The 27,915-nt window shown below is 47.3% G+C and overlaps 1 protein-coding gene across 2 annotated transcripts in view; it reads right to left on the reverse strand.

Annotated features, from left to right (window-relative positions):
- LOC135920356 (cytochrome P450 3A24-like) overlaps positions 1-27,915 on the reverse strand; it is a 99,162-nt gene that overhangs the window by 57,816 nt on the left and 13,431 nt on the right. Inside the window, exons 2-5 of one of the 2 annotated variants that reach the window (XM_065454603.1) lie at positions 20,299-20,395; positions 20,187-20,239; positions 19,982-20,075; positions 6,994-7,110 (exon numbers count right to left, since the gene is read on the reverse strand). In XM_065454603.1, coding sequence (XP_065310675.1) covers positions 6,994-7,110; positions 19,982-20,075; positions 20,187-20,239; positions 20,299-20,395 — 361 coding nt within the window. Of the gene's footprint in view, positions 1-5,476; positions 5,581-6,993; positions 7,111-19,981; positions 20,076-20,186; positions 20,240-20,298; positions 20,396-27,915 lie in introns of those variants that run through there. The other variant, XM_065454604.1, reaches the window with a different exon arrangement.

Raw genomic sequence — 27,915 nt, forward strand, 5'->3', positions numbered from 1 at the left:
GTACTTATAATAGAAGTCAGAATACGGCTGCCCTCCACACACACTAGTAACCCAGTCATAAAGTCTGCTTCCTTCCGTCCACACAGGACACGCGCTAATGGAACTAAGAACGCTTCTCCGTGCAAATCATGCACTCACTGAAAATCTACGCGCTTAACCTTAGAAAATTCAAAAACACTTAAAAAGAAAGAAGGTTAAATAACACACACGCGCGTTACGATAGGCCGCTCAACGATAACCTTGACGTTCAGGTTACTCACACCCACAAAAAAGAAAGCCTATGTACTTATTAATGAACATCTCGCGAGACTACAGGTTTACCTAAAACGCATCTTTCAAATCTCGAGCTTCTCGAACGAAAACATAAACAAAGCTCAAACCTTACACATTGAAAGAAATCCCAGTCTCAATTCGCGAAAACTTTCCGATGCTCAAAATAAAAAACAAAACAACATGCTTTACTTCTACGGGAGCTCTCCTGGCATCCCGTTCCAAGCATTTTCAACTGACTCATACTTTGAGTCTAACTCGAGTTGGGCGTGGTCTGAAAGCTACTCTGGCTGCCGAGAGACAACAAAAGGGCTGATTCACTATCAGCTCCCCCAAGACGTTACGGTCTCCTGCCAATTTGCGTCCTCCCGCCCCGCTTTCAACAGGACCTCGACTGACCGCGTCGCTACTCCCCACCTGGTCTCGTCCTGCCACCTTGCGTTTCTTCGAACTGCACGCTGAGCTGTGAAAAGAACTACGGAACGACGAGGAGATTAACTGCCCCGTGCCCTTTGTCCGCGTCCGTGCAGAACATTCTTCGCGGTCCCCCTTTGACCGGTGGCTCGAACGTTTTCGATGCGTCAACATCGTCCGTGACGACCGCACCTTCTTCCTCGCGCCCTGCCCTTTTGTGTTTCTCGCCATTTTTGGCGGCGCTACATTAATTACCGTCTTTCGGTCTTTACCGCGCTTCTTTTTACGGCGCTTTCTCTTTGCACTCGCTTTCATGTCGCCTCGTGCGTCGTGCTGGCCGGTACACATTTCGTCGGCCCGGATCGGTCTCTTACCCGCACAGTCTGAGTGATTTACATTTAAATCAACACTCTCTCTGCCTCGACTGGCGGACAGCCCAACCGACTCTGGCACAATGCAGCAGGCTTTACTCGAGTTAGACAACTCGCACTCTTGCGAACTGCCCTCAACTACATTGCCCAGCTCACGCTGTGCATCGGCACACAGCCCGTCGGTATCGATCGCTGTCTCACGCGCACAGTCCGAATGATTAACAACGGAATCATCCCTCTCTAGGCTACCTAGACTGGCGGAGAGCCGCACCGATCCCTGAACAATGCAGTCGTATTCTCTTGAGCTACACAGCTCGCAATCCTGAGAATTACCCTCAACTGCACCGCTCAGCTCGCACTTCACTTCTGCACGCACATCTGGCTCTACATGGGTGCTCGCGTCCCTCGGGTCAGCAGTACCCTTTCCTTCGCTAGCAACCTCGCTAACATTACCAGCGACGCACACGCGCGGTAACTGTGCCAATTTGTTCGCAGCTGGCCTAGCTGTCTCCACAGTCATCTGTTGGCACAGCACCTCGTCGCTCTCACTACGGCCTTTAACGGCCTCTGTTGCCACTAAGGCATCGTTAGCAGCTAGCCTTTTCCCTTTTCCTATGAATCTGCAGCCAATCTCACAGGCACTACTCTTTTCGTCGGCTTCTGGCGAAAATCTGCTAGATGCTTCCTCATTCTTTCGCTCTGTACTACCTACAGAATTCTCAGACAGCCGTTGTCTCTGTGCCAATAACTGATCACAATCCTGTATCTCTTTGATCAGTGCTGCCTTCTCTCTCTCATACTTTAGCTCACGCTCACGTTCGCGTTGATTCTCACGTTCGTGACGCTCATACCTAAGAGTAAGTTCTTGAAGCTCATGCTTCCGTTCATTCTCGCGTTCTTCACGCATACGCTTACTCCTAAGTTCACGACGCTCTCGCTCCCGTGGCTCCTGTATCACCTCCCAAGCAAGCTCAATGCTTTTGTCATCATTGCCACTATCTTGAATCGCCTTTATGATAGCTGGCGTTTTCATCCGTTCGTCCGCCTAAACTCCCAAATCGTCGCACACCAACAACAAGTCTAACCTCGTCAACCTTCTAAGATCCATGGCAGCTGCCCCGACAGGTGGTTAAAACTGTTTTCCTTAATTAATTTTTGCAAACACACAATGCATCAAACTCCCGATTCCCAGAACTATCAAAATGAACACACAACATTTGAGTCTGGCGAATCATAAGGAAAAAAAACCACGCGCTCACTTACGGTTGCAGCACCCTGCCATCCGGTTCGTTCGTCCGCTGTTCCCGGTTCCTCCGGACTGCCTGGGTCGAAGGCTCGCTCCTTCTTCGCTACTCCCAGTTTCTTCGGACCTCTTTCGACGAAGGCTCTCTCTTCTTCGCTCTTCCCGGTTCCTTAGGATCTCTCTCGACGAAGGTTTATCCGTAGCGCTGCCACCAGCTGATGTATTCGGAGGCGATCCCACCGCTGCCACCAGATGTAGGGGTTGGAGGACGGACTTCGGGATGAAAACCCAAAACTTGGGAGGATTTATTCTACATTATGTACAGGGGGGTGAGCGACAAGTAACATTCGTACAGTCATTACGGGCCGGCAGCAACTCGGACGCTGCGGCCCGCGGCAAGAAGTTCGAGATAGGCGAATCACGGAACCAGGGCATGCTCTGGTCTCTCTGGAAGGCTTCTTATAAACCCTTCGAGCACTGTAAGTCACGTCATGTTTGACCAATAGGAGAGTCCGCTCAGATGACGCCATTTCCGGCCAATGGTAGGCGCCCGTGTCGCGGTGTCACACCTGGCGGCTCTCTGCGGTCTTGCCTCGCAGACTGGCAATGCACTTCTTCTAACGAGGAGAAGGGGAGGGCTGCTCATGCTCCATTGTCCGAGGCCCACCTGCTCCCGGTGCTACGGCCCCACAGCGGTAGCAAATGTCTTCTTCAAAGGCGAAGAGAGGTACGCTTGGGCCTTCCCGGCACGTCTGGCAGTCACGGCGCATTACCGCCGTCTTGGTTTGCACCTGTCTTGTGGCCTTCAACTTGTTTGCCTGGGCGCTCCTCTGGAATGTGCTTTCCTGCTTCTGCATTCCTCAATTAGCTGTGCTGCGTTTCGAAGTGGTTTGGGGAACTCGAAGTAATCGCAGGAAACAGCTACATATCTAACACTGCCGACGACTATGTATACACTGGGTGTTTCCTGAATAAACGGTATTTTCAATCTTGGATTCCGTCCAAGCATGACAGGACATGTTTGCCTTTTCGAGACTGCGATATGCACTCGCGGCCGCATGCAGTTCGGTGATTACCGCTCTTCTTGTTAGCTGGCAGCATTCATTCAGCGAGCTCATCTTTATTCTGCTCCGCATATGATTTCGTGCACGTCCTTTAAATTGATCTTAGAGCAGTCGAGTTTCCTTCCTTCTATGACGGGTTTGAGCTGCCCGATTTAACGGACAAGCCACAAAGTCAATTGCAGCACAGCAGGCGGTCCTACGGAGATCATCGAAAAGAATTCCTCTGTCATAGAGCGCAGCTAGCACTGTTGAGTCAAAAACCGCAAACGTTTCGGCTCAGGGGCCATGAGTTTCTGGCATATATGCCACAGCACCTGAGCAGACGCCCGGCTACGCAGATCAGGCGGAAAGTCGGCCGATTTGACTAAAAGGAAATAAGATTTGCTTAACCTAATGAATTTCTTCCCTTCGCGCCATTCAGTTGCTTAGACCGCTTCGTTTCGAACCGGTAACCATTATTTGTTTATTTTTTGTTTAAGTCCAACTTGGGTTCACGTTTAAAAAACATCGGCTCTGATTCAGGTTCAGTACCGGCCAGAATTTTCGTTTCCTTACTCTTTTCGGTTCAGGCTGACGTTTCGGTTAAACACCCTGCTCTACATTATCTGTCCTGGTGGAAACTGTAGAACAAGCCACCATCCACTGGTGTAGCTAGGAGACAGGGGAATTGGAAGTTCTAATACCCCCTCCCTGAAATTTTCTGACGAATCTTCCATCCCCTACCACTGACGGAACAGAAAGTTTCAGAAGGTGGGCTCCGAAAGAGCGACATAGATGAAAGGGCAAACTTGAATGTAAAAGCAAGGCGAGGGTTAGTGGCGGTCCAAAGGAGGGGAAAGGTGTCGTCGTGGGGTCGATCCCGTCTCGCATGCACAGAACATTGGAGCCCCGCTCATGGCGCGCCGCTACCTCGTTCTGGGTCGTGGTAACCATAACTGCTGAGGGGGGATCAGCGCTAAATATTCGATACAGAAATTAAGCTGGGACTATCGTGTGTATAAAGCTTGGGGGCATTGTTGCTGCTTGCCAGGCCTTCGGTTCGCCGAACGGCTTCTCATTTCTGGTGCTTGACCAAATCATCGACAACGCTGCGCGGACGAAAAGCACTAGAAGCACTAGGAAAATATGGGAATTTGCCTGTCTAGGTAACGAATAATAAGAACCTCCCTCCTTTTGTTTCTTCTTTATCTTTTTCTTCTCTGTGACTTTCTTTATCTTAACAATCTTAAGAAGTTGGGAATGAAAACAGCGCAGAAAATAGGACAAGAATGATAGACCTGGGGAACGCTGATTTGCGCACGGTAAAATATACCAAAGACGCGGGCGCTGGGCCAGGGAAGCTAAGAAACCGCCACAGCAAACAAGTGGGAGGGAAGCTAGGTGAATGGTTTCGAAGTCCACGCGGAAACATAAATATAGGAATGATAGGGGCCGCCGCGCAGCTCAACAGTCCGGTGAATGTTGAAGAACGCGACTAACGGAAAAGAACTTTTAAAAGGGGAATGAGCTGATGGATACGAGGAGGAGGGGAGGGGGTGAGACGTCCAGAATGAAGCTGGCGGATAATTCTGCACATAGCGAGAGCATTTCGTCTCTGCCCGATCGTGCCACACAAGATGGCACTGGACAGTCGCCTAGCGGAGACCCAACTACCCCATCGTCACACGTGCTTCTGGTCGGAAAGAGCCCTTCCTAATTAAACCGTCTCGGCAATCTTCAGAATACGCTGGTGTCAGGAGACACGACACTTTCAAATTTCTAGGAACTACTGGCGCTTACTTTAGTGCGAACTGCGGATGCCGTAATCTTCACATGGGCTTCTAAGCACGAAGCAGCCCTGCTTCGGACTGTCTGTCCCATCAATTCCCGAGCGCGATCAAATAAGAATGTGCGTCACGTGATGATTACGATACCAGGATGGCAAGTTACTTCCAAACGTCTCTGCAAACAAGTCGGAGAGCAGGTCACCGAAAGTGAGTGAAAGTTGCATCATACGATACCGTCAAAGTTCTAGCGCAAAGCCTTGTTCATGTATTTTTTTTAATCTACAATAATATAGCATGCCCACAACGCCGAAAGCATGGTTGAGCGATAGCCGACTTGCAAAACAGTACCCGCCCTCTCCCGCACGTAGCCGTGGCCGTACCACTCGCTAGAGGATCTGGCTGGATAACAGCGGTTATCTCTGCACTGTTGCCTGGGCTGGTACAACTGCGGCCTGCAAAGGAAGGTGTACAATAGTGCGCTGTCTTGTTTTTGCCGGAACCCGTTTTTAGCGCCGTTCGTTTTTCGGACTGGTCCAAGTCTGACTTGGACCAGTCCATGTACCAGCTAGGTCATCGACATACATTATATAGATTCATCAATTCGTTAATGAATTTTTAGGTTTTTTAATATCTTAATTTTCACAAATAACATAATAATGGTAGCATAACTTTATGCGAACTTGCTGCATGCCTTAGCAATGAAAAACCTGTGTCAGAAATTAAGCAGGTGGTTCTTTCGGCACTCAAAAACGTGCACCCTAGTTGAAGCATTCTTGCCCGGGGAGTGCTAGGAGTTTGCGTGGTGTAAAACCGCTACATACAGGGTGAACGAGAATAATGAGGGTTAACCGAGGGGCCCGATTTTATTACTCATATCATAAAAAGCCAACGAACAAAGACACCAAGGCAGCTCAGTGGTAAAAATCAAGGCAGCTCAGTGGTAATTTATGTCTGCAGAACTTTGTCGCTCGAATCGGCACCAGGCATGTCTTTGACACTGAGTGCTATCCAATGTCCTTAGTCGCTTAGTCGCCGTCTAATCATGAACCTACTAAGGAACTAGTTCGTCAAATGAGACTGCTTCATCACCACGCAATCGACAAGGGCCACTAGATCTTCTGCAGTGGATACCGCTGCAGAAGGCCACCAGATCAAACCGCCACTGTTGGGCTCACTCTGTACCAATCCCACTGCCGCGAACAAATGTAGCAACAAGGATTAGCTCACTGCCGCATGAGCTTTCCCTGGTACGGTGAAGGTCGGCAGAGTTCAACAGTAATCTCCATAGCGTACGGGGATCCGCGTCCACAGCTCCGTCTTTCCAGAATGATACCACGAGGTGAAGCCACACTTCTGTTCCACCTATAAGTCGGTGTGGCATTGACACATACATGTACATTCGGCACTGGAATCACCGAAAGTCCTGCACGCGAGAACGCTGGCTGCAAGGAGGCTACCAGGCATCTTCTCTGTGGCTAATCCCGTCATAGCAGTAACAGAAAAAAAAATTATCGACTGTGCTGTATAGACCTGGCGCTCGCCCTTTTAAGGGGAGAAAATCCTCCGACGCTGGTCCAGCCCATCACCAACACAGAAGGTCTTAAATGAGCTGCTGCGCCCCATAAGGATATGCAGGCTGTGAGATATACTGAGTTGCATACTGTGAGGTACAATGAGTTGTCACGCACTGCGTTGCGCTTACCTACACACTTTTATCTATCTCTTTCTACATATATATTTTTTCATTACTATCATCTTAGCCCTTCATGCCTGCACAGGTGGGTATTTACATTTATTTACATTACCTCGCTAATGCAGCACGCGTGTTCAAGCCAAATCAATTCAGCCGTGAAGAAAGAGCTCACTTTTCGTAGTTTTCCTGTCGTAAATGCTGGTGACGTCGCTGAGCGAAGTTTTCTCCATTGCTTAGGATCAACATTGACCATCAGATTTCCCAAGATAGGGTCATCAAACTGCGCAACCTGGAACAAAAAGACACAAGGAAAACTTATTCTTCACTGCCCTTACCGTCAATGGAAGGGGCTAAGGCATGACTTCGAGCAATCGGGCAAAGTATGCGCTTACGGACAGTGATGAGCTGCTGTAGTAAAATTAAAAGAACCCGACATGTTCTGCGCCACTCAAGAAAAACTGTGTAGTACAGTAACTATAGTAATATACATATTTATTCAATCGCATAGTCGTCGTACCGGTTGGCGTCTCTCCTAGTTTAAGAATGATGATGTCATCAGCACAGTTGTAGGGCTGACGGATGTGCCTACAGAAGGAAGAGTCGTATGTGATTACATGTTGATGAAGGTCGCTGGCCCCCGTGTATTTGTCTTGGGTTATAGTACATTTCCGGAAAGGGGGAGAGAGAGAGAGACAGAGAAAGATGAAGGTTTCTTTAGAGAAAGGGCGAAGAGGTTGACCAGAGGATTCGGTAGAGGAAGCTGCAGAGGTCTTTTGACACGGTGCAAGCCACTCGAAGTGCCGTTACCAATGTTTTCTAGTAGAAGTTTGAGAAACATTAAAGCAATTCCAATGTTGTTGTTTTTTTGCCCTCACAGCTATGCGAGGTTCCTATGATACACTGGACTACATAAGGCTTACATATACCCTTAGGCTACTTAACGCAAGGACGCGATGAAGGGGAAATCTGTATCATATCCACGACTGTCTCTCAAAGGCTACAAACTTCTATCCAAACATAAAGTGACCGCATTTTCCTGATTCCAGTGCAGAAGCGAATAATTTTCCATCCGGCTAATTAAAAGAAGGGGCACCAGCACAGGTGCCCCTTCCTCTAATCAGCCCAACGCACAAGCCATCTTTCTCAATCGCTTTCCTTGCCTATATTTCTCATTTTTTGTGCATAATACAGCAAATAAATATACGTAACTTGGCTTCCTTCCGCGCGAGCACATATGTCCCAGTTGCAGAGAGAGAGAAAGGCAAAGAAAAGACAAAGAGGTTAACCAGAGATTATCTGTGGTTGGCTACCCTGTATTGGAGGAGGGGCAAGGGTATGTGATAGATGAGAGAAAGAAAAGGATAAAAAATGATGAAAAAACATACACACACATACGCACACACGTACACACGATACACACGAACTGTTTCTGTGGGCACTGTCACGCAACCCGCAAAGGTGTTCCTAGTGTTACGCAGTGCCACCGTACAATCCGACGTCACACAGTGTAGAGTCACCATTTGTCAGAAAGTCCCGTGTCTTTTAAGTACCGCTCATAGCCGATCGCGCTGATGTATGTGTACCCAGTTGCAGAATTTCAAGCTGCGCCTCGTCGGTGCAAGCCATCGAATGGAAGTCATACGATTCTAATGTGGTGCCTCTTAGCGATTTGACAAAGGCCTTGTGTTCTGTATATCAGTGCCTCGTGTTTTTAGTTTTTTTCCACTGCTCGCCTCTACCGGATTAGGCATAACTGCTATCAAATTTTCGCACGCAGACGCGTCTACAGTATCTGAAATATTTTTACTGTTATCGTCAATTATACAGCAAAGTAGCGATTCTGATTAGAAAGGAACGCGTCTGATTAGATCGTATACGCGTCGTTAGCAGTGTCGTACATTCTCTAATCTACGTAGTACCAATGGTCACTCAGTAAATCATGGTGGGACACAATATGTATAAATACTGGACGCATTTCATCCAATTGAGCCGTGAGGTCAGATTCGACGACTGATGACTGCGCTGGATCCTATCGTTTTGATTGGAGTGTTGCTTGTTGTTCTGGTCTCAAGTTGTTGTTCTGGTCTCAAGTCAACAAAAGAGTTACATGTTTGGTTCTTCAGTGTGACTACAACATCGCAATATTAATACCTCCGTTCTGCGACACTTCTGTTGCATTTCACCCTAGTGTCAATGACGAGCTCACAAAGTGGCTGAAAGTAGACATTTTCTGAATAGCTGGCATATCGTAAAAGAACGACACATACGTACGAGAATGCATCAGAAAGTTTTTGCTCCTATATTACACTGACCTAAATAAGGTACATACAGGTAATTAGAAATATACGCACTGTTCTACGCACCTTACGTTATTTTTCCACATAATCCCCACACCGTTTGAGACATTTTTCGCATCGCAACACTAAATTTGAGATGCCCCTATGGTAGAATTTGTCCAGCTGAGTGTGGAGCCGCCATAAGACTGCTGTCTTGGCTTCATTAATTAATTAATTATGGGGTCTTACGTGGCAAAACCACTTTCTCATTATGAGGCACGCCGTAGTGGGGGAATCCGGAAATTTGGAACACCTGGGGTTCTTTAACGTGCGTCTTGGCTTCATCGTTGCCATGATAGAGTATATAAGCGTGACTGAACGAGGACCTAGAAAGTAACAAATACACAGAGAGAGCGCTTCTCTGTGTACCTGTTTCTTTCTACGTTCTCGTTCAGTCGCGCTTATACACTCTATCATGGATTCTAAACAACTGGCCCGCCAACGTGTTTTAACCAAGTTCATCGTTGCACGTGAATCGGTCTCCTGCCAGGAACTTCTTCAGCGGACTGAAGACATGGAAAGCACTAGGTGCCAGGTCCGGACTGTATGGTGGGTGGTCCTGACTCTCCTAGTGAAATTACCAGAGCTTGTCAGCGTTTCTGATTGTAAGACGTGGCCTCGCATTGTCATGGAGGATAACCGCGTTGTCCTCATCGAGAATTCCTAGGCGTTTTCGCCTGACGGCAGCTGGCAGACGTGACAGTGTGGAACAATAAATGTTGGCATTGATGGTTGCACCTTGTGGCATGAAACCAGCAGGAGTGGTCCTCGGCGATTCGAGAAGACCGTAAACATCACTTTCCCAACAGATGACACTGAACGTATTCTGTGTATGTGTGTGTGTCTGTCACAGGCGAACCTAGATGTTTCCACACCATGCTCTGCTACTTCAATACCAGCGTGAAATGTAGTATCCACGTTTCATCGCCAGTAACAATGCGGTCCAGAAAATTTTCATCCTTCTCGGCATGCCATTGCAGATAATTCAGTGAAGCAATCATTCTCTTGCTTTTCATCATGTCATCCAACTGCTTAGGCACCCACCGAAATTAAACCTTCCGGTACCCTACGCACCCGTGAACGATGGCGTAAACACTCCTAAACGAAATGCCAAGCTTCCGGGAAATGTCCTTGAGGTGCACATGCCGATCCGCTTTCAGCATTGTATCCATGCGGGAAATGTCAGTCAGCGACGCACGCGGCCTCCGCAAACGATCATCGTCACGCAAGTCTTCACGGCCCATTTGCGAACTCACAACACCACCACCTCACACTTCTCAAAGCGAGGCACCGTTCCCCATACGTGGGCTGCACTTTCCTTGGATTTCGATGGGCGTTCGTCCCTTGTTCCATAGAAAATGAATCGCAGTTCATTGCTTGTACGCCATGGACGTATGAAGCACAACCACCATCTTGAACAACTGACAGCAGCGCCGTATACCGCGGAGCTACCGGCAGATAAGGCCATGCCGATCCAAGAAAGGTCCACCGCTGAGAATGAGCATGTTGTACTATAAGAAACAGTTTGGGGGTCATTGATACCACGAAAAAGCAAAGCAAATCTTGTCACCACCTAGTGACGCAGTTTGAAATTTAGACGTGAGGCATATACCTTCTTTATGGCTTACAGCTTGCCTCTCTCTATTGTGAACCATTCACATATGCAGAACAGTAATAGTTATCTTTTTCGCGTTGTAAACTTTCGTCCTCAGTACTACGTGTTCCGCACTTGTGGTAAATTCACCGAGCCAGCTCCTCTAAGACATGCTGTTTTTAAGTGTCTGGGATTTCTCTGCTAATAGAGTCCTATAACATGCTCCTTGGTATGCCAAAGCCATCGATGCTTTTTTCTAGATTACAGTTTCTTGGTGGCGGGATACCGCCCATCTCAAAGGAAATGTATCGCTTGAGTCCCAAAATACCACCATCTCGTGCACACTGTGTCGTCGTAGTGACGACGATAAACGCAGTAACAAAACTGAATCACAAAACTTAATATTAGGTGAACCTGTGCCCACAAAAGCACGGGACATTCTAATTGCAATGATAGCGGCGAACACAGTCAGTGATCGTCGAAATCTGATCTGTGGGTCAAGCATGTTGGCTTTTATACATGAGTCATCGAACGTTCCAGCCTAATCGCTGGTGCCCACGTGCCTTTCAGAAAGTACATCACAATTCGTGTCGCGCATGCAGTCTTATTACGCAAAATTCGGCGAGCACATGCACAACAGCTAGAATCAAAGATAACGATCGAGTAAGTTCCAAATCATGCAGGCGTGTCTTGCGCTGAGTGATAAGTTTAAGTTGCTAGTGGTTAACATGCAGTCCTGGGAAAAGGGATAAATAAGCGCACGTGTCAACGCCATCGTCTGCGCGAGTCATCACTCGGTGCATATTCCGAGGCAATATTCCACTCTGAACTAGCCCTTCCAAATAGTACTTTCCCGCATGAATCATAGCCAGGCTTCTTATCAGAATTGCAAATGAAACACTTTAGGCTAGCTGTGTTTAATGCGCGCCGCCGCTTTGATATGACACGGTAATTCAATGGGCCTGCAATTGGAAGTCAACTGAAGCTTGGAAAGGACACATCACAGTTAAAATCCTATTGCGTTCTCATCGTGTTATCTACTTCCTAGTTGAATGAGAAAATGAAATGCGCAAGGATGAATTGCTCGGCCGAGACCAAGGACAAAGTACCTTTCCTGCTCCAATACCCAGGGCTGCTTTCTATAGACTTATTTAAGCCCGTGGATTATCATACCCGCCATAGTTGCTTAGTGGCTATGGTATTTGGCTGCTAATCACGTGATCTCAGGATCACGGCGGCCGCATTTTAATGGGGGCGAAATGCGAAAACACCCGTGTACTTAGATTCACGTGCACGTTAAGGAACCCCATCTGGTCCAAATTTCCGGAGTCCCCCACTACGGCGTGCCTCGTAATCAGATCGTGGTTTTGTCACGTAAAGCCCCAGAATTCATCATAATATCAATTCTTGGTACTACCAGTGTCTTGATTCGTTGCAAACGTCTTCAGTGAGAGCGCACAATCTCTCCGCCACTACTCAATTTAGTGTAGCGGTCTGCTTGAACATAATTAAATTCTTGCAGCATTGTGAGTAGTTATGCGTGTAAACGCTGACGAAATTGCCTCTTGATGTGCGGATCTCAGCTGCTACGCTACCACAGCAGGCTTACACGGCTATTCAGGACTACCTCGCAACGTCATGTGCTTTATGTCGGCAGAGACGTGACCGACGCGGAAGCCCGCTGCATAATATAGAAGGAGAAGACCACAAGAGCTTCTGGAGGACAAAGCGAGATATAAAGGTTTTAGCCATGTATTGCACGCCTCTGCCCGCGTGTGTAGAGAGTGTAATGCACCAATTATAACGATGTTTTAGACCCTGTCCTCGCAGTCAGCCGAGCTCCTAATTACGTGCAATCTTTCTTCGCGCTATATAGCCGTGAAACTTGCGTGAAAACGCCATGTAGCTTATCATGAACAGCTGGAAAAGTAGACGATAGCTGTTCGTTCCCGTTACCACGGGGTGCGGTTCGAGCGCCCGAGGCGTGCAGGGGTGCTTCGCATCGGCTCCGTGATTTTCAATTTTCGAAGCACCCAAAATTTCCTGGCACCACTGGGATCAGCGGAATATATTCGTAAACATCAAGGGGGTTCAACGCAGCCAAACTTCGGTGAGCCGAGGTTTTTACGACCAACGAGAGCCCTATTCATTCGGCCACGCCAGCATTAGGGTTAACCCTAACGCCGAACGCTTGCGCGCGGTAGCTCGAAGACCCGCAAGTAGCCACCGCGTCCGCGATGAGCTGTGGGGGCGACCCAGCCCGGATCGCGTGAAACCCAGGCACCATTGCCCATCGACCCACTGCTACCGAAATCATGGAAATTGCATCCTACAGTCACCCGAGACCCCTGCCTGACGAGGCCTTGCCCGGTCCGTCTTCCATCCTCTCGTAGTAGCTCCATAATCAAGAATCCCAGTGGCAAACGGTCGTTTCCCTTTATGGGAAACGCTGCCTGCAAAAACAACCGAGTGGTGAGCAAGACCCAGTCGGGCAAACCACGGCATCGAAAACCACGCCGTTAGGGCTAGCTCTAAGCCAGGCGCCAGCACGGCGCTACGAAAGCTTCGTCGTGAGCTACCTGTGAGGAGCGTGGACCCCGAGCACCTATTTCTGAAGACGCGGCTGCAAGGAGCAGGCCTCGCCGACGTGCGGCTGCGCTCCCGCACACTGACATGCAAATCATCATCCGCCCGACGCCGGGTCTGATAGTTCGAAAACTGCAGACCCACTAAGTGGCCAAGGCGATCGTCTAAGCCACCGGAGGGGCTCCGATCTGCAGGGGGGACGACTTCATCATCCGCCTGTGACACGGCTCGAACATCATCATCGTAGCACCCCTCACGAGGCCACAGCGGCCACCCTCTAAATTATGAGCCTCACCTCCCAGGGGCTATCGCACCCTGTGAAGGTGTACCTATCAACACCCGAGGGCCTACATAAAGGTATCGTACACGACATCGACGCAGGCACCGCAGAAGAAGAGCTTATGGCGAATCTTCGGGTCGGCACCCGCGAAGTCCGCATCGCGCGGGTGCCTCAACGACAGCCCCACCCGGTCACCCAGTCGACCAAGGCGGCTGATCTTCGCTCCGTGGTGGTTCAGCTCCGAGCGGGAAAACTCCGACTTTGACTACTCGGAGTCGTCGACCAACTACAGATGCCAGCCTGGTTTCAACCCGACGTCCAGAACCCGCTGCTGCTCGAGCCTCCGGCCTCACTTCCGGTCGCCCAGACAGCGATATCGGTCGACGCCCAATCAACAGCATCAGACAGAACCAACAACCGCGGCACCCAAAGACAAAAGGGTAAGGTAAGCTGGTGAGCAGTAGCCTCCCCTCGTAAAAAAAGTCACAGACGCCACCATCTATGACATTCAAAGAGGAACTCGGGACAACGCGCGCACAGATACAAAGACTCACACAAGAAAACAGACAACTCAAGCAAGTGATACAGCTCACGCAAACACCACTAGAGATAGCACCACACCTGGCCATTATTGATCTAGAAACACGTGTCGATGCCATGAGCACCTAGATGCAAGCCTTCATGGATGCTACACACACCCAGATGGAACAAAGAACACAGGCTGCCATACAACGCACAGAGGCAGCAATAAAATACATGGAAGCCACAATAGAGAGCAAGCTTAAGGACGAGCTTCACTCCATAAAAGATACGACAGAACCTCTACAAAACCGTATCTGTGACAGTACCGAACCAAATACACCAGGTCATAAAATCACCAACCGCAACATCCTACAATGCCCAGACCAAACAGGCAAGTCAAAGAAAACTTAGAAATTTCGCGATGGAACTTCCGTGGGTAACGAAGGAAAGAAGGGCTGCTGACACAATTGATTGCTCATTCCTCAAAGCCACCGGGAATCATAGCCATACAATTAAGAGCCCGGCACGCAACCAACTACCATGGCTACGAGGAATACCCTACAAGTCAAGACGACAAGCAGAAGGTAGCCACACTTGTAGACGGAAACATCACAACAATACAACAAAAACCCATATATGACGTATACGTACTACACTTACTCCTGGAACTTGTCTACAAAGGCAACCAGAAACAGAACGCCTTCGTCCTAAGCATCTATTGCCCCCACTAGCCAAAGGCGGGCAAACATAGGCAAACTCTTTAGGGACACCCCTCCGCCTCGCCAGAGAGCCCCATGGTAATCATAGGCGAGTTCAACACTCAGAAGACGCTGTGGGGGTACCAGAGGCAGGACTGAAAGGGTCTCCAGCTAGAAACACTAGTTGAACCATGTCACCTCGCACCCGTCACAGACCCAAACCTATATCGACGAAGGAAGGGAATGACGTAACACGCGACACTCCCTACCTCGCCTTCATCACACAAACGTACCACGCGAACCGAATGGTTCAACGCACTCAAACACTTAGGCTGCGATCACTACATATTGAACATAACACTGCAGTCTGGATGCCTGCGCAAGCGGATCGTCGCAGCCAAACTGACTGACTGGCCAAAAATCAGGGAAGCCCAAGAACATGACGTAGACACAATCACGAACCTGAAAGACCGGTGCGACAACCTCTATCGACATAAGCACCACACAAAGGGAATCGCCAGAACGGAAGAGACCCCAGAGGCGGATCCCCACTTATCACACCTGTGGGATGCCAAACGGGACCTCATCCACTGCTGGAAAACGCAAAAGAACAACAGGACAATGGAGACATGCATAGCATAAATAACAGCGTAAGCAAAACAATATGCCATGGAACTCGCCTCGGGGAACTGGTATAGATTCTGCGACTCCTTCGGTGGCACCCTGGCCAAGATGTGGCAGCCAAGATGTGGCACATAATCAAAGCCATCCTGGACCCCGCCAAAACCAAAGAACAAGGACACAAAGCCCTGGAGCGATTACTACACACCTACAAGGTAGCCAACAAAACCTCATCGACGCCATTAAGACCAAGTGCTATGGAGATCCCGCTCCCACACAACCATGTAGAACATCCTGCAGAGGACAACCCAACCCACTAATCGACGAACCTATCAAAGATAATGAAATGACAGCGGCCATCGCAGCCACAGCCCGTAACACAAGGTGGCGGGCAAGGACCGCATCACCAACTCCATGATCAGCCACCTTTGCGGCATGCCCATGTCCGCGCCCACGGCCTTTCTCAACCAAGAATGGGAACAAAGTACGGTGTCGGCGATGTGGAAGCAAGCACGAATAATAACGTCTCCAAAACAGGCAAGAAATTGGCAACTGAAAACCTCAGACCCATTTTGCTCACGTCCTGCCTCGGCAAGGTGCACGAGAAAAATGTAAACACGAGACTACAGAGATACATAGAAGACAACAAACGACTGTCGGACACGTGTTCGGTTTCCGCGCACGCCTGTCTGTATAAGACGTACGACTCCAAATCAAGGAAGAGGTGCTCAGCCACGTTCCCCGCAGCGGCGAACACCTAGAACACGGCCCTCCTAGCAATCGACATCGAAGGGGCTGTCGACAACACCAGCCACCAAGGAACCCTAGAAGGGCTCGCCAACGCCAACTCCAGCGAGCGAACGCACAAGTACGTTCAGAGCTTCCTGAGCCACCGCACGGCGGAGCTGAAGATGGGGAAGATCCAGACTCTAGTGAACCACCCTCCCAACAAGGGCACACCACAAGGAGCTGTCACTCACCCACGCTCCTCAACGTCGCTACGAACTGCCTCTAAAAAGCTGCAGGACGTAGGTCTTCGGCACGCCATCTACGAGACGACATAACACTCTGGGCCACAACAGGGCCCTCATTGAAAAAGAAGAAGGGTTGCACACTGCAGCTCACCTCATCCAAGAATACGTCATTCAACGGAGACTACAAGGCTCCCCCGAGAAATCTGAATTCCTACGAGTCTGGCGATGCCGGGGTTACCACACGGTCCCCGCAGACCCAACAAGAAAACTCGAGGTACACCTCATACCAGAGAAGCCATTGCTCAGGTTGCTGGGCATGTGGATGCAGTCCAACCTGCGGGCTACACACACCGTTGCGCTCCTCAAAACCAGTGTCAAGGCGATATCACGCATGATCTCCCGCGTATCATCCAAGAACAGAGGCATGAGGGAAGGTGACACCCTTCGACAGGTCAGAAGCTTGGTGGTGAGCGGAATAACATACTGCCTGCCCTACTACCACCTCACACAGACCGAGACGAAACAGGCCAAAACGCTCTTGAGGGTGGCTGCCGATGAATACATGGACTGAAAAATTATTGACTTCAGGGTTACACAACACCCTCAGCGAATTGACAAAAGCCCTTTACGTCTCGCAACAACAAAGACTTGCATGGACTCGCACGGGCCGGCAGGTCCTACAAACCTTGGGTTTCCAAGCTATATAACAACACGAACCAAACAAACCTTCTCGACAGCTCGTCACGTCTAGAACAGGTATCCCGTTGCCCTGATACCACACAACATAAACGCTAACCTAAAGGAGAGCAAGGGCCCAGCACATGGAGAAAGCATTCAGGTTCCATACCACGGCCCGTTTTACGGACGCTGCCATGTGTGGGACGAAGAACAAGGGCGCAGTGGCAGTGGCATGCAACCACCGAGGCCACTTTACCTCCGCTGGATCGACGCTCCCCTGCACGATCACGGAAGCCGAAAATTTGGCCATCACGTCAGCCATTCGCGAATGCCAACACGTTAACAAACCACGACGATTCCCAGCAGGCCTGCCACAACTTCCTACAAGAAAGAATCGGAAGACCTGCTGCACAAGTCCGAGCCCAAATACTCAAGGAGGACACTGAGGACATCACCCAAACCATCATCTCGGTACTGGTCCACACTCTCATCAAGGGTAACCTGCAGCCCGACAAAGCAGCTCGTGGATTCGTTCACAACCGAGCACTCATCATGCCTGCTTCAGAGGACTCGGCCAACCTCAAGTATTCAGCCACCATGAACTACCACAGAACTACCACAGAGGGAGTCGCTTGCGATATCCACCACCCCATTGAAATCTAAAGACAAAGGATGCCGCTGCCTGGCGTAGGCTCCCCACAGGCACTTACACGAACCTACGCATATGCATACACCCCACAATTTTGACCACAGCACAGCATTGACCAAGCTCCCGTGGGTGCGTTGGGGAGAGGCAAGTGGGAGCTGGAGGAGGGAAAGTTAGGCCAGAAAAATCCGGAATGCGCCGTGCCAAATACAGGCAAAGACGAGAGGTTGTTGACACGGTAAAGCCAAAACGTGCACTTATTTTTTTTTTCTGTCAGGGGCACTCATACAAGGAGCTTACTAAACATGCACGAACAAACAAATATATTGGAATAGGAGCATGATGATTATGTCACCGCAACATGCCATGCATGCTAAACATACAAACAAAAGTTTCACTAATACATATGCGCTCCATCTCGATGCAATATAAAATGGTTTCATCAGCTCTGTGGCACTGTAAGTCTCGATTCTCCTCAGAATCCTGATCCTCCAAAGCCGCGGAGCGTACATGCAAAATATACAATGCGCAGGCAAATACCATTCCTTCTTATGGAAAACTCATGTTCCCATGCCCGATCAATAAATCAGCGGCTAATTTGCCCGTTATGCGACTTCCCCTGCTTGCTACGTTGTGCACTGGCTTTTCTCTTTAGGGGGCGCATTTCGGTGAAGGCGAAGTGCAAAAATGGCAGTGTGCCATGCATGGAGTTGACATGGGAGAACCACAGGTGGTTCTACAGGTGGTCGCAGCTTAAAAACATATTTCTGGTTCCTGCGCAGTGTGCATGTGATCAGTGCGTTAGTTTCCAAAACACGTCGTTCAATCTCAGCAAGTCGTAGAGCACTAAAAACCGACAAGGCAGAAATTGGCTTATTACGGGCCAATGTCCTCCGAAGAAAGCCAACTAGTAACCCATATTGGCAAATCCGTACGAAATTCGGTCCAATAGTTCCCGCCTTGTTGAACGGCAGTGCAATATTGTTTACTGACTTTGCAATGTGGGCCAACGTTGAATCTCTATCAGAATGGCACAGCCAATATTCGCGCCACGCTGTTAACCTTAGGCCATCATTGGGCCAGGAATCAGAATGATACTGCGAATATTCGAAGCACGCGGTTAATCTTAGGCGACCGTCATTAGGCCAGGACTGCCAATACGTTTCCAACGTTGGCCCGCCCTCACGTGCCGCCTGGGCAGTGGTGCGGGGCCACACCAACCCTATACTACACTACGTGGGCGTGCACGCTACACAACACAGAACAGCACGACACGACCCCTACGAGGGAGCAATGGGAGGCAATGCTTTCCAGCTCGGCCGTCGACGACCAGCTCAAGCTGATCCAGAAAGATGAGAAGATGGCAAGAGCCAGCGGAGCCCTGGACTAGGCGCCCTACCATTAGTGATTATTCTTATTATTTTTTTAATAAAGTTTCTCCATTCTATTCTTTCTCGCTACCACATTCCCGAGTGCCTGTGACGGTGATGCGATTGGGGGAGTGAACGCACAATTTGGTGCTTAGCATGTTTAGCAGCCGTATTCATAGCAATGACTTATCGATCTCGCACACACTATTCCTTTTTGCTTGTTGCCGTTCGTGTTTAATTTTAGACTATCGCTGCAAGTATGCGGTCGTACTGTACATCACATCCGTGTGATGGCTGTTTTAGTATGTACGATGCCTTCTAGCGCCCACTAAGACACTCTGCTTCCAACGTGAATGTAATTCCTTCCGTACTGGAAACGCTGAGCATAACGGTACGGCTCGCGTATCCAGGGCTGAGTTTGAAAGGAAGGTGAACAGTGCGCCCGACGGGAAGAACGGGATCACAATGACACAACGCTGAATTTCAGACTGATATATATTTAGATAAAATATGGAAACTTTTTTTATTCAAAATGTTGTATTTGCATTGTATGCTCTCAGTAAGCCAGGGGTGAACTTATAGCGAAGCCGGCCAGCCAACAAGCACACTGTAATGCCGTCTTCCATGCTGTATCATTTAATTCCGAATAACTTACGTTCAATTTACGCTTTACCAATCTGAAATTAAACGTTTGATATCTACATATCGATAGTCACATTGAATGTGCTACATGTTTTGCATAAACTGTAAATGCAGCTCTTGAACAAGTACGTACTTCAAATGGCCCAGTCAACTCAGATGCAGTGAAACCGAGCAACACACGCCCTGTTGAAATACAAACGCTCACATGCTCACCTTCTTGTGGGTCAGTGCAGCGTCCCTAACTAGAATCAACTTGAGAAGATCAGGTTCAGCGACGAAGAGCACCGGCTTCCCATCTTCGAAGGATCTGTGCACAAGACGAGCAAGTGCGTCACGAATAACGCTGAGGCTTTGTTCCGTTACAACCACCCTGCCTCTCGTGCAAGAGCACGAGGGAAAGGTATCTAAGCAAAGTTACCCGAAGAGACGCCCATGCTTCTTGTATAGTTCTCGGTCAACGAGGTAGAAAGGCTGCAAAAAAAAAATCATTTTAAATCCGCTGTCCATGTCAGACATGAAGGTGTTCTCACCTTGAACAGCTGCTTCATCTGCTGTCCAAAAAAGAGAGAAAACTTTTCGTGCACAACATTCTGGTCTCTCCAATAGTTGCGGTAGCGGGTGGCTCGCCTGCGCATTGGCTAAATTTCAGTCTGATCTTTCTTGGCTTATGATACGTATAAGTATCGGTGTAAACATATGTACATGTACGTTCTGCGTGTGCGTGCAGCAGCATTGCGTATTATAGCTTGTCTATCGCGCTCTTCGCACTTCTAGTATTAAAGATAATGACTTTCACCCAATACTTGAGCATTTGCGTTCAAAAGATAAAGCATTATTGCTAGAACATGCGCAATAACTTGCGAGGAGGAGGACGAAAGACAGGGCTACGGCATTCGATTAGGTTTCAAGATAAGCATGATTATCGTGGCAACATACAGCGTCTTTGCCTTATCGTTTATTGCAAAACACTATCGCGAGCACTCTTCAGTGTAGACGAGTGCTGGCTCTCTGCTGACTCTCTGGCTCTCTGCTTAGCATCTTTTTACTTTCCTAATAGTGCAACGACTGGCGCCTTCTTAATTGCAAAGTGCGACTATGCGAAAATATATATCTTGGACGCATACGAAGATTCCACATTCAAATCATGTCGACTCCAGCTACCAAAGAGACGAGCCAGATGAGAAGTGGTATTTTCCTTCCGTGATCAAATATGATTTTCAGCAATGCATTCTAAACTCTTGACAACCACGCCAAGGATTAATTTTTCAATACTACATTACCATCTCTTCTAACGCCTAACCCTAGGCAATTTTGCAGCGTAGTCAACGAAAGAGACAATTGAGCCATCTCCCTCAAAGACTCAAGCTATCAACTAATCCAACTTGATCAATGCGCAAATGTTTTGAGCTCTGTATTTGTTCCTGCTTTTTTCAAAGCTGTGTGTTCTGTAACCCCTACCTATCCCGATACTGACTTTTTAACGATGGACGCTATCGTCTTTGATGTTGCTGGCATAGAAAGAATAATATATAAGTTAAAAGTTTCTTCATCATGTGGCATTGATAGTATAAATTCCAAGTTTTTAACCACGACTAAAGTATGCAGTCCTATAATGCTTTCTAATCTATTCCAGCAATATCTTAAGACGGAAGACTGGAAGGTCTGGAGAGTGATTCCCTTGCTCAAGTCTGGGGATAGCCATTCGCCATATAATTATCAGCCTATTTCACTTACGTGCATTCCTTGTAAAGTTATGAAATACGCCATTTACTCTCACCTTGCATCATTCCTTCAGTCAAATGCCTTTTTTTACAGATCATCAACATTGATTTCGCAAGTTATTTTGCTGTAAAACTCAACTTATATTGTTTACACATGAGCTGAATTCCATACTTGACAGATGTTCCATTGTTGACTGTATATTCCTAGATTTTTCGAAAACGTTTGACAAAGTTCTTCATCAACTAGTTTTTTAGACTAAGTAAACTTAACCTTGATCCTAACGTTCTTGAATGGTTGCACTCTTTTCCCTCCGATCGTTCACAATTTTCACATCTAATAGCACTTCCTCTGTCACTTCTACAGTTGACTTAGGTGTGCCACAACGCTCTGTGCTGGGCCCTTTGCTTTTTCTCATTTATATTAACGATTTACCTGATAGGTTATGCTCATCAATAAATCTTTTTGCCGACGACTGGGTCATATACCCCGAAATTAACAGGGACCCCGATATAGGTCTTCTTCAGTCCGACATAAACCATGCTCTTGACTGGGCTAACACGTGGAACATGTAACTAAACATTAACGAGTGTAAATACATGCGTGCTTCTCGTCCTAATACTACACTACCCTCATATCATTTTAATACTAGTAACCTCGAATCTGTGTCCTGTTACAAATATCTAGGCGTATTTATTTCTTGTACTCTTCCTTGGAAGATGCATGAAGACCATGCAACCAACAACGCTATTGGCATGCTGGGCTACATACGCCGCAGTTTTTCTCTTTCTTCTAGTTCTGGAGAACTAACTCTGTGTTAATCGTTAGTTTGCACTAATCATCAATAGGCTGCATCTGTCTGGGACCCTAGTGAAGAGACGATCATCTATCAACTTGATTCTGCCCAGAATCGGGCGGCTCGCTTCATCCTTTCTAATTATCACCGTAACTCCAGCGTCACTGCTATGAAAGAAAGCTCATTATTATCATTGCTGTCACAACGTAAGAAAATATTCCGTCTTTGCCTGTTCCATAGCATATATTATGACAACCCCATTCTTAAGGATAAATCGATAACCCTCCTTTGTTACGTTTCAGCTCGCATCGACCATCGTCATAAGGTTGGTGTTCCTTCATGCTATACCAACCATTTTTTCACCTCATCCATCACCAGTACTTCAGCAAGTTGGAATCACCTTCCCCGATCTGTCATCGAAATATCTGATAACTCTTAAGTTCAAAACTGCTTTAACTAACCTGCTGTTGGCTTAAACATAAATTGTAGCATAGTGATCCTTTTTATTTTTGCCAAGGTAACTTTTTTTCTTTTTCAGCCTATTAAACTTTGTTTTGTAGGCATATATTACTGTTTACATCGTCATTTCTTTTGTTTTCCTTGTACTGTGCGCTATTTTTGTTAGTTTCCTTTATTGCATTGATAACGCATTTCTTTTTCTTTTTAGTTTTATACAAATGTGCTGCTGTTTTCTTTGTCTTCCACTTTATCGAATGTACCCACTCCCCCCTGTCATGGCCTCGGGCCTTGAGGGTATATACATAAATAAATAAATAAATAAATGAAAGGGTACTCCCATAATGGATTTTTAAATTCTAATCTCTCTCTCTCTCTCTCTCTCTCTCTCTCTCTCTCTCTCTCTCTATATATATATATATATATATATATATATATATATATATATATATATATATATATATATATATATATATATATATATGTACACGAGATGCAACGAGGAGCCCGGTTTTTATTACTCAAATCATAAGCCAAGAAACAATGACAGTAAGGACAGCATAGAGGTAATTAACTGTAGTTCCTAATTGAAATAAATAGATGACAAATACATGGAAATGTAAGTGGATCAAAAACAATTGGTTGTAGGCGGGATACAAATCCACGTCTTCGCATTACGCGTGCTATGCTCTTTTTCATCCACTTTCATTTCCATATATACTTTCATTTATTCAATTAAGAAATACAAATAATTTCCGCTATGCCGCCCTTCGTGTCATTGATTGTTGGTTTCTTATGATGATCGGAACACACACACACACACACACACACACACACATATATATATATATATATATATATATATATATATATATATATATATATATATATATATATATATATATATGTCTGTGTGTGTGTGTGTGTAGAGAGAGAGAGAGAGAGAGAGATACACACACATCTTGTCCACGGTGTTGGTGCATTATAATGCACGAGTGTTATTTAATATATCCAACTTTATTTAAAAATTCTCTTTCTCTCATTTGCAGGCACGATTTAGGGTTCACACTGATTACGTAATATCCACCTAAACTATTGTGCACTTTTTAACTCGACCAGTTACAAGACACATGCCTTACCCTCGACAAATTCAGTCACTGCCACTGTCGTTAGTGATACCCCTGTCAAGCGGGCAGGTTAAGTGCACTTACGGGGAGTTGAATGACACTTGAACATCTTGAATGACACTTCAGGCTACGCGGTGCTAAACGGAAAAACAGAGTGCACTCGCACTAAAAAAAAATGCCGACAAATTAAAACCATGTTTTTTAATATGTAGATTAAAATAAAAAGGAACTTCTAAAGAGCGATTGCTTTAGTTGTATTATAAATAAAAACAATCGTAATCTATATTTACTCAACAAAAACGAAAGTATTTTTATCATGAGAGTGTTGCAAGTCAAGACCGGCCGAAACGAATGCCTAGCCAATCCAGAACAACATGGTGGCGTGCGACGAGGTGGCATTTGATCCTGCTAGAACAGAATATCAGTGAGTTATGCTCTGATTATTTTGTTAAAAGCTGTTCAACAGCTAGAATTAACTTCTGTGTCTTTTTTCTATGCGTTACACTTTGTACCGTTGAAACCACTGGCGGCGAGGCTACGTACTCGGCCAGCGAAGTGTGTTCCGTGAACGCACTCCGACCGGAGTGCACTCTTCGGCGAGTACACTCAGCTTGCGACGTTTAGATTTGGGAAAATGCATTTAAAACCGAGTGCACTCTCCGTAAGTGCAATAAACTTGCCCGCTTGACAGGGGTATAAGTTACTCAGTAAAAGGGTTAACCACCAGCTATTCGCGGCTCCAAGTAAATGCTCGCTACCTGGCGGCCACGCCGAGAAACAGCATATCCAGGTTCGACTTGAACCGAAAGACGGCGTCGTATCACAGCATGCGCTGAATGCCTCGTAGTTCTCAAATCATTATGATGCTACTGCGTACAAGCGCAACAGAGAAAAAAAAAAGACTGATGTCGAAAGATTTTTGTTGTCTACTATTATGCGTGTCATCGAGGTGGAAAGACAGCAATGCATCATTTCATGATTTCCAGAAAGGAGAAGACGACGCGGATCGGAGAGCGCTTTATAGGAGAAACTTCCGCATCGAAAGAGAAGTAGCTGATACTATACTGGTTCATTCGAAACACCTCATTCAGAATGACTTTTCTTCCCGACGAGTAGACAACTGCTTTCTCTTTTTTTTTTTTACAGCCAAGCTATATATGGCTAGCCGATTCGTTCATCCGTCTGTCCGTCGCCTGTAGGCCGAAAACTTCCTGGCGCAATCCCATGAGCATGCGCGAAAAAGAAAGAGAGAAAGAGAGGCGCGCGATTAGCCAACACCGCCTAGATAGCCCAAGGCATGTTTACTCTGATCCATGACGTCACACTACCTGGCCCGAAAATTCCAAAGTCAATTAAGGCTTGCGTGCTGAAAACGGTAACGACAAGATCGCTGTTGCCTACTCGGGAGCACCTCCCCATTAAATTCTATGGCAGTCGGGCCAGGTAACATGAAGTCATGGATCCAAGCGAAAAGGCCTTATGCTATCTTGGCAGTGTTGGATTAGCTGCGCCAGTAGTGTACGTGGTCGCTCTCCGTCACAGCCGAGCGCAGACAGCAGTTCTCTCCGGCTCCGAAATTGGTAGGCCACGCGTCATACGTTATCCTTAGGAGCAGGCATCTTTCGACAGCAGCTTTCGATCAGCAACGCCACGAACAGAACCGGGAACTAGCTCGTCTACGCAGTACCAATGCTGCAGCCCGGTCACAAGAACAGGCTCGTCCAGCCGAGCGCAAGCAGCAGCTGCGTACCGAGGATCTTGCAGCCTACCAAGCCGTCCTTTAATGAACCGTCGGGATTAACACAGTGATAAACACCGGGGCTGCACGGTTGCGCTTCGCTTCTTAACCGTCTGCACGGATTGCTTGGGCGGTAATTTTAGTCATGTCTTACCAACACGCCCAAACAGCCGCGTTTTTAATACCTTGCGACCATTTCAAATCGCGCAGCGTAGTTTGTTCAGGTAGACCCTTTGATAAATTATGATGACGTACGCTAAAGCTTCAATTGGTTTTGTTATTTATAGTTTTCTGCCTCAGCATTAGTGTTTCTAATGCTTTAAGGAGCAGCAATATTCTGTCTACTGTACCCTTCTTTGCTGGCACGGTGCCATTAATGATAACTACCTCGTAAGGTATGAAGTTTATCACGACACATTTAGCGGTGCAAGCAGAAGACGTAGTTTCGTCACTCAACTCAGTGATTTGTCAGTACATTTTCTCGCATGAAATTTAGAAATGCTAACAGCGCTGGTTCCAGCTTTCGAGCGTTCGATCTACGCATAGCGCCGATACTTTGCTTTCCGACACTGTGCACTCAGCTAAAGTCAATTGCAGCTGGTTCAATTCGTTTCTAAGTCATGCGCTTACACTGATACAACTGTCACGGGGATGTTGGGAGTACAGAAAGAATGTATTTACAATATATACACAAGCAAAGTCAGTGTAGTTAAGAATTGCTGACCAGCAACAACACGCAAGATAAGTATACCTGGTAGCGAAGCTTCCATAGGAGCCCATACGCTCAAAACATGGTGGTCCATCGGCGGTTCATGGGGCTTAGTGCCATCTGTATGTGGTGGGAATACTTCCGGCGGAAGAAAAAATCACCCGCCGTGGTTGCTCAGTGGCTATGGTGTTGGGCTGCTGAGCACGAGGTCGCGGGATCGAGCCCGGCCACGGCGGCCGCATTTCGATGGGGGTGAAATGCGAAAACACCCGTGTACTTAGATTTAGGTGCACGTTAAAGAACCCCAGGTGGTCGAAATTTCCGGAGTCCTCCACTACGGCGTGCCTCATAATCAGGAAGTGGTTTTGGCACGTAAAACCCCATAATTTAATTTTTTTTTTAAGAAAAAATAATGTGACGCCATGTCCGTTAAATACAGAAGTGACGTCATTTTGTTTTCGAAGGCGCGAAATTTGTTTTGTTGGCCTGCTTTTGGAGCTATATATTCAAATCCCCCCCCCCCCCCCCATTCGACTTGATGGGTGCTTCGAGCTTTTAGCGCGGAAAGCGATGAAGTAAAAGCCAGCCGTACGGTTGTCGAAATCGCACCCCTGCACAGAACATACTTTCTTTGGAGGCCGATGAAAGCTTTAGGTGTAGAGTGCTGATCCTATCGTCGGACGCCAAGCCCGTCGGCCGGTGCAGTCGCACGAAAACAACTACACAATTATCTGGCGGTCGTAACACGCTACTTTTCACTGAACAGATTAAGAAGTGAAGCAACCCACGTCACCAAGTTCAGACAAACTTCGACAAGCAAGAAAGCAGAAACTGTGAGGGGGGCGTATTTCAACCGGTGAACTTTACGAGTGCGCCTTTCTGCCCATTTCAAGACGTGCATTGCATTGCGAGTGATAGTGGCGTCAACGCCCCCTCTAACGATGGGCGATGAAAACAAATGCATTTATTAAGAATAATAAATGGAATAAACCTGTATTTTCTGAACTCGTTAAGAATATATAAAATTGACCAGGAATTTTATTTTCGTTGAATGAATCTAACTGTGTCTCGCTTGAATTAAAGAAAATGCTTTTTCTTTCCCAATGTTTGTTCCCTCCAAACATAGTCGCGCTTCAATCGCTGCTCCCATAACCCCCCTTGCTGATGTCGGTGACAATCTGTACTGAACCGCTCTTCGCCCGAAGCTTCGCGACCTATTTGGATCGACCTTGCAACACGCACCAGCCAGCGACTCGCGATCTGCTTCTTCCTTCCTCTTCTTTTATCCTTCCGTAACAGGCCCCCCGGGTGCTGAAGCGCCGCCTCGGCGCATGGCAGTCAAAGAATTGCGAGCGAAGTATGGTTTCAGCCGCATCAAATATTCGAATTTTCCTATTATTCGGTAATAGATTAGGTACACCATTTTTTACCGTTTAAAAGCATTGATACTTTACGACAACTTACAGATACGGTGAGTGAGGCCCTGCACAACACTGCAAGTATGAGCGTGCGGCTTGTGTGGCGTCGGTGGGGTGGTTCCCTTTAGTGCACTCTAGTTTCATTGTTACTATGGGGGCCACAACTTATTTTCCTGGATGAGTA

The sequence above is a fragment of the Dermacentor albipictus genome, chromosome 1, assembly GCF_038994185.2.
Source record: "Dermacentor albipictus isolate Rhodes 1998 colony chromosome 1, USDA_Dalb.pri_finalv2, whole genome shotgun sequence".
Taxonomy (NCBI): domain Eukaryota; kingdom Metazoa; phylum Arthropoda; class Arachnida; order Ixodida; family Ixodidae; genus Dermacentor; species Dermacentor albipictus.